This window comes from Cucurbita maxima, unplaced genomic scaffold (assembly GCF_002738345.1).
Source record: "Cucurbita maxima cultivar Rimu unplaced genomic scaffold, Cmax_1.0 Cma_Scf00089, whole genome shotgun sequence".
NCBI lineage: Eukaryota > Viridiplantae > Streptophyta > Magnoliopsida > Cucurbitales > Cucurbitaceae > Cucurbita > Cucurbita maxima.
Genome location: NW_019272105.1, coordinates 72491 through 80193, shown reverse-complemented (window position 1 = coordinate 80193; position 7703 = coordinate 72491). Strand labels below are relative to the sequence as shown.

Genomic DNA, 7703 nt, shown 5'->3' with positions numbered 1-7703 from the left:
AAGGTAATTGAGCTCATTTAGGGCCGTATTTCATGTTTAATTAATTAAATGTCAATTTAATCACGAAATACTAACGGAAGGTGGCGAAAGGTGTGATAGGAAACAAACCCCAGGAACGTTTGGAGAAGCTCTCAAGGAACGGGAGCTTACGTTTAGCTAATTAGGAAGTACTTCGGCCAAAGACAACTAGAACACAACCCTAAGAGCATGAAAATGATATTAATATAAATATCCACGAGCATGTTTTACCTAATATAACAAAGAGATTAGACTAGAGGGTTGTGTCAGAAGAGAAGATAAGATGAACATTAGAGGGACCTCATGCATATTGTATGTTCATAAGCATAGGGATACTTCCTCTAAAGACGATGAGTGCGAACGCTCACAGTATGACGAGCAGGGTGTTCATGAGGAGCATGACATTATGGGGTTTTGCTGACCTCCGGACGTTGCTACAGATTAGCTTGACCAGATGGTCTAGGGAAGTACTACACATCCAATTTGTCCGAATCTGGAGGCCACCCTTAGATGAGCTAGAGATAGGTCCCAAGAGCATGATTTTATGTGTTTGCATTTGCATAGCCCCCTATAGTGGGGCCACTTACTGAGTATTCTTCGAAATACTCAAGTCGTGTGCCACATCATTTTTCAAGTAAATGCACAAACATGTACGGAGGACGATGATATTGCGAGCAGAGACTATGGTACGTGCATAGGGTAGACTCATATTTTAATTCCTAGTCTTAGGTTATACTAGGTTGTTTTGCATTTCATCGTTTTAAATTATTTTGTATTTGTTTTTATTTTCTCTAAATTTTAATACTTCGTATTTAAACACGTAAGACCATGGTTGTGTTTTCTAGAGATAGAAGATGTTTTAAATGTTTTCGACATTTATACTATAGATGATTTTTCTTTTAAGAGTTATATTTCTGCATTAGAGAAGAGCATGAGATGTTAGTAGTGCCTCTGAGTATGTAGAAATTTAGGGGCGTTACATGATCCATGTTCTAGTCCTTGATTGTTGTCTTGTTCTTTGTTACTTTCTAGGTTCTTGTTTTGTTCTTGGTTCATTCTCCAAGACACTCTCCCTAAAATTTACGGTATCAGTCATGCACCTGACAACCTGTGTCCAAGATTTCATACATTTCAAGTGACACAGTTTTTACGTATGTCCAAGGTTTCATGCATTTCAAGGGACGGGAACCCGAATTTAGGGTTTGCCCTACATAGAGTTTGAAAACCTACATCCAAGGCTTCTTAGGTTCCAAGCGATATAGTCTGATTCTGCATCCAAGACTTGCCTTGTGATACAACCTGAATGCCTATGCCCATGCTTCATACATTCCAAGTGGCATAGTCTGAATACCTAAACTCAAGGCTTCATACGTTCAAAGCAGCATAATCTGAGTCATGAGCATGTTGTATTGTGGGAGGTCTTAGGAGTTTCTTGAGTTTCTTTGTCTGAGTCATAAACCCTAAACCTTGAGTGGTACCTAACATTCTTCTTTTCCTTGGTAATTGTAGAGCTTGTATAATATTTTCGTTGGTTCTCAAACTTGAACATTTTATAATTTCTAAGGTTCATAATTTCTTGAAGCATAAGTCGTTTCATGCATTCTTGAGCTCTACGTAGCTTAGTTACATATATGAGTCATTCAAAATGTCATGGAGTTATAAAGTGTTCTTTAGATAGTTCTAGAAGAGTCTTGAGTTTTGAGAAAAATTACTTGAGGTATTCCCTTAAACGTTTCTTAGGCCCTAACCATTTAGGTTTCAAATCTGCTCTAATCACCTTGAAATCTTGAACATAACTTTATGTCTTTAGGAATAGACCTTATAAGAAGTAGTAAGTTAGTTAGTTGGAGCATGGTTAGACCTTGAAATCTCACAAGGAGTCATAGGGACATTTTGGTCATTTTATCCCTAATTCTTGGTTTAACTACTTCACATATTCCAATGACTTTCAAATTTCACGAAATCATAAAAAATCATAAAATAAGGTCTAATAGGAAGTGACATTGTTGTCATTTTACACATTACTTAACCTTATTCAATGAACACCCATTAACCTTATTCAATGAACACCAAACTTCATATATAATCTTAATATACCATAATAAGCTCAGCATTAAAAATTCATAGGCACCAAAGTTCATTTAGTGGGTTATTTTAACATTGCTTAAATCTCAATCAATTTGATAGGTTTAGGGTCTTAACTCTCACTTCTTGTTGTACCTTTCATATTTCTTTAACCCATTCTTAGTTTAATGTTATTAGAAATACAATCAATTCCTACACGTATTTCTTAAGAAAAGTCCAAAATGGTTACTTACCTTGATGTTGATGTTCGAGACCTCCGCTCTTGAGCTTTCGGTATCTAAATTATTCTAAAGGTTCTTTATTAGATTCAATTTGTAGTCTAATTTGAGGAACAATAAAGAAATTTATGAGAATCTACATGGAAGGGATCCAAATTGATTAAAAAAAAAATGTAGAAAGGTCAACCTAGGGTTACCTTTGACTTTTATTGATCTTTGAGTTTCATCTTCTTCCTTTGTTGCTGGAAACATGACTGATATATATATATATATATATTAATCATATATCTTTGGTTGGGCCCTTTTACAACTCTGTATAGACTTCAAATGATCTCAATTTCTTCACCAAAATTTTAAATAAAAGTTCAATGAAGACAGAGAGACTATTTTGTAGTGTGTAGCTCAAGTTATAACTTTCCAAAATTCGCCGAAAACTTATCTTCGTCAAAATTTGAACCAAAAAACCTTTTATCTGACAGCTGATTCTAGAGCTTTTCACGACCCAATTTCTTCATGAAACTTGTTAGAAATCCTATATAGAATGTGTAGGAGTTGAAAGGAGGAAAAATGATTAACCATACCTCTCAAATTTAGAAGAAACTCGAAGAAGAAAAAACCATAATCTAAAAGCTTCAAACTCGAGTTTTAGAAATTCTCATAACTTGATTCTTGTCTTAAAATATTGCTAAAAAATTCTTATTTATAGATAAAGCTTGCACCTGAATGGTTAACTTTCTCTTTTTATTTTAAATATTTTTAGATTTTATTTAAGAAATATACTAGGATGAGGATGCTTCTAAAATTGGTTTTAGATTTCAACCATGAAGATACTGATGATTTCATCATAATGGATGGTTTTGAAATTCAATATGCTGACAGATTTTCTTCAATGTAGTTTCATAATTAAGTTGAACTTTAGGGCATTTTTGTAATTTGCCACATTTTATCATTTTATTATTATTTTTATGAATAAAGAAATTTAAATTTGAGAAGTTCATTAAAAATTAGAAAAATGATATATATATAGTCCTTTTCGCTTACCTTTTCCTTTCCAATCTTCTTCAGTCAAAGGTCTTAACTCCTTTAATTATTAGTTAGGACTTTGAAATGACTTGAGACCTTTTTCTTTGCTTGAATGCCTTTGTTTCTTTCCTTAGTTTTTTAGGTTACCTTTAACTTTAATTTGGGTGTTACAAGTTCGTCTTCTTCTATGACACATAGTACATCTGCATCCCATTCATCCTCCATCTTCTTTTTGAAGATTGTCATGTTGCTTTCGATAGACTTTTCCTGGACCAACAATCTTTAGATATGTAGCTCTTCTTCCCGTAATTGTAGTAAATACCTTCAAATATCTTTCCTTTAGAACTCTTGTTATCGTTTTCTAAGCTCTCCTAAGTTGTGCAGTTCCTTGATGACTTCTTTCTTTGTCACCATTTTTATATCCACATTTGGTAGACAACTTATTGTTGCTCTAACTTTCACTTGTGAAGAATGCTTCTCCTTCACCCTTTAATGTGATGTCTTATATTTGTTTAGCTAGGGTTTCTTTGTTGGCCATGGCTAACAAATTTTTAAACTTTACCAATGATGATTGTGTGGGCCATTTTTGTACAGCGAAACTTCTATATTCTAGTCGTAATCGGTGGATAATGATTTTCTTGATAAGTAATATACTAATAATAATCATAAAAGTGATCAATGAGACAATTTAAAAGAGAGCATGGACATTTATACTCATCTTTCTCAAGTTTATCGAATTTCTTTTCATGTTCCATGGAATTTCAATTCTCATGCTTTCGTCGGGTTCTTTTACGGGAGAACATATGCTACTTCGATAATATTATGGTACAACCAAACTCTCCCCTCCATCTCTCAAAAGTGTATTCCTTAAATCAATGACCTATATTCTCATTAGGCTTCTCAATAGTATACTACATGTTTCAATCTCATTAAAATTGTTGGAAGAGTTACAAATAATAGAGGAAAAAAGAAAAAGAATATATATAAAAAATAAACACATAAATACTTAGGTTGAGACATATATCTTGCTCTCTTTATGGAGATTGAAGCCCTAAAAAAAAAAAAATTAAAAAGTTAAACTTGTTATCTCTCTTACGAATAGGTTTCCCCCTTCCAACGAAAACCTTCAAAAAATTAAAATTATATAAGAAATTCATATTCAAAACCATATTTAATATTAAGATGTCATAAGAAGAAATATGAAAATACTCTAATACAAGCACCTATTATTGTTTGCAAGTTTGAGATTTTAAAAAATTAGTTCACAGTGTGACGTAAATTTTATCGGCTACAGTAATTTCATTCCTTTTACACAAGAGATTAAAAAAATAGTAAAATGAGATAAAAATAAAAATATAAAAAAGAATCACATACATCAAGATTTTTAATATTGAACAGTGGAATGAAATGTTAAGTCGGAATTTTAATAAAATTTATAAAAATGAAAAAAAAAAATAATAAACCCCAACTATAAAGTTGGTACTTACAAAATTATTTAAATTAATAATATATCTTACACCTTTGATTAAATTTTAAAAAAAATTATATTGTTATCACGTAGGTAATGTTTTTGTTGAGATTTATTTATATTTCATTGAAATACTTATTCATTATTATGATAGACTAAGTATTGAAATGAAAGGGGATGTGGCTGAAGATAGTATGATTATACCCAAATAAAATAAAATAAAATAAAATAAAATAAAATAAAATAAAATAAAATAAAAGGAAGAATTCATTATTATCTCAATCCACAAACCATTTAAAAAAATGATAGATATGAAAAATCTCTCTCGGCCTCTGAGCAAACTCTATAACATTATGAACCCTAATGGATTCATTGTGGATTATAATTCTCTTCAAAACTAGAAATGGAAGGCTGTGGTAGCAACCACAATTATAAATCCCAATACAATTCTGGCCCATGTTCCCACCTTTTCTTTCATTGGGTCTCCTCCGTTCTGTGGATAAACAAATATGGTATTAGAACACAAATCTCAATTTTACCTTTTCTTCATTTTCATTAATGCTATATAGATATTTAAATAAAAACAAGACATAATGACAGTGATTTACTCACCAGATTTGGTGATGGCGCTGGTGCTGTACTATCCTGTGAATCCACCACTGTAGGTGGTGCTGGTGGGCTTGGGACGGCTGGGGCTGGGGCTGGGGCTTGATGCTTTTTATGTTTGTGACGCCTTCTATGCTTATGCTTTCCCGGAGCTGGTGCAGGGGCTAACTCTGGCACTGCAACCGGAGCTAGCATTGGCCGTGAAGGCACCGGTGTTGGCGGAGTCGGCAACGGCGCTATCTGCAAAGGGGTTGGAGAGATCTGTGGCGCCGGTAAAGGAGGTGGCAATGGCGGAGGAGTAGCAGGAGGAGGTGGCAATGGCGGAGGAGTAGCAGGAGGAGGTGGCAATGGTGGAGGAGTAACAGGTGGAGGTGGCAATACCGGAGGCAGAGACGGGGTGGAGACAGGTGGGGTTTGAGGCGGTTGGGGTGGTGGGATAGTCGGGGTTATTGATGGTGCAGCAACATTAGGGGGTGGTGTAATTGTTATGGTAGGTGGCGGGGTGGATGGCGGTGGCGTTGCGGTCGGCAAGCTCGGTGGCTGCGCCGGGGCTTGGCTGATGGCTAGAGGGAATAAAAAGGCAAGGCAGATGACCAAAAGAGGGCATGATTTGGAAGCCATGGAGTTTGAGATGGGAGTTAAGAGGCAAGGGAATGGTAGGAGTTATTTATTGAATGCTGAAGGAATGAGAATTGAAGTTGGTGTAATGTGGAGGGAGAAAGGTAGCCTTCATAGTGATATTGATCGCCAACTTTCCATGCCACCCACAATCATTAACTCATTTCTTTCAACATAATTAAACCTTTTTATATATATATTTATTAGGTAAAATGGTCTGTAAAGATAATTTAGAAAAAGTTTAGAATTACTCAAAAGAATCAATTTCTTTTTATTTATTTATTTTTTCATGTGAAAAAAAAAAAAGAACCCCAAAGGGTTGGATGGTCCGCAGCACTGATTTTAACGTTAGATCTGAACATTGGTGAGGAGTCCACGTCTTCCTTTACTTTCTTGGAAATATTGGAAGGTCAAGCGTTTCCTCTAAACCACTGGTTGGGCCCATTTCCATTCTTAGGCCCTTTAGAACCGTTTAAATCTGAAAAAATGTCTTGATAAAATTGTAACAAATATATAATCAAATTAAATAGCACCCATGGATAGTGATAGTCATTCGGCAATAACCCTCGTCAAAAGTTCAACCAAATTACTGGGATCGTTTCTACGTTTAAAATTTATTTTAGTCTGAACATGTTTTAATTTATTTTATTTTGGTCCACTGTTTCTATCTTAACCTCTCGTACTAAAAGAAATTATATACAACATTAAATACTGATAACTTTTAAATAGAGTATTAAAATTTAAAAATTTATTAGATAACGAACTCGATGAATAGCCTTTTTAGTCCTAACTTTTACATATTAGAGCTTTGGAGAGTTAGGTACCCAAAGTTCGTTCTATCTACAGTTTTTCTTAACGTTTGTGTAGAAGTTCGTCCTTTCCAGAGTTTATACCAAAGTTCGCAAAACTCTGACCTCTTTTGGAGCTTAGGAGAGTTAGAAACCCAAAGTTCATTCTTTCTAGAGTCCGTCTAGGCATTCGGATAAAACTTTGACCTGTTAGAGGTCTAGAGGTCCGCAAACCCGAACTTCGTCTTTCCTAGAGTTTGTCTTGAAGTTCATGTCGAAGTTCATCCAAACCTTGACACGTTGGAGCTTTTGAGGAGAAGTTCGTTACCTAAGAGTTCCCCTAAAACTAGGCTTTGTAAGCCTTCAGATGGTTAGAAACCTAAAGTTCGTCCATTTTAGAGTTTTTCTCGACGTTTGTGCAAAAGTTCATCACAACTTGGACTTATTAGAGCTCCATCGTGCAGGGAGACGAAAGTTCATCCTTCCCATATTCCGTCATCATGTTTGGACCAATGTTCATCGAAACTTTGTCCAGCTTGAGCTTTGGAGAGTTAGAAACCCAAAGTACGTCCTTCCCTCTCTCTGTCTCAATGTTTGGTCAATAGTTCATCTAAACTTTGATCTGTTAGGGCTATCAAGGCTTAGAAACCTTAAGTTTGTCCTTTGAAGAGCCCATTTCGTCCTAACTTTTACCTGTTAGAGATTTGGAGAGTCAGGAACCCAAAGTTGGTCCTTTCCAGAGTTTTTCTTGACGCTTGTGTATACGTCCGTCCTTTCTAGAGCTCAAACCAAATTTCTCCCAAATTCTTACCCTTTTCTTCAAGCTTAGGAGAGTTTAAAACCCAAAGTTCATCCTTTCTGAAGTCTGTCTAGGCGTTC

General features: G+C 35.0%; 1 protein-coding gene across 1 annotated transcript; it reads right to left on the bottom strand.

Moving 5' to 3' along the window:
• Positions 1-5061: 5061 nt before the first annotated feature.
• Positions 5062-6072, bottom strand: LOC111472835 (lysine-rich arabinogalactan protein 19-like). Its single transcript, XM_023118446.1, has 2 exons — positions 5425-6072; positions 5062-5305 (listed from the first exon to the last, which is right to left on the bottom strand). Exons 1-2 carry the CDS (start codon positions 6037-6039, stop codon positions 5210-5212), a joined length of 711 nt encoding a protein of 236 aa, XP_022974214.1. The 5' UTR covers positions 6040-6072; the 3' UTR covers positions 5062-5209.
• Between the last annotated feature and the right edge of the window lie 1631 nt (positions 6073-7703).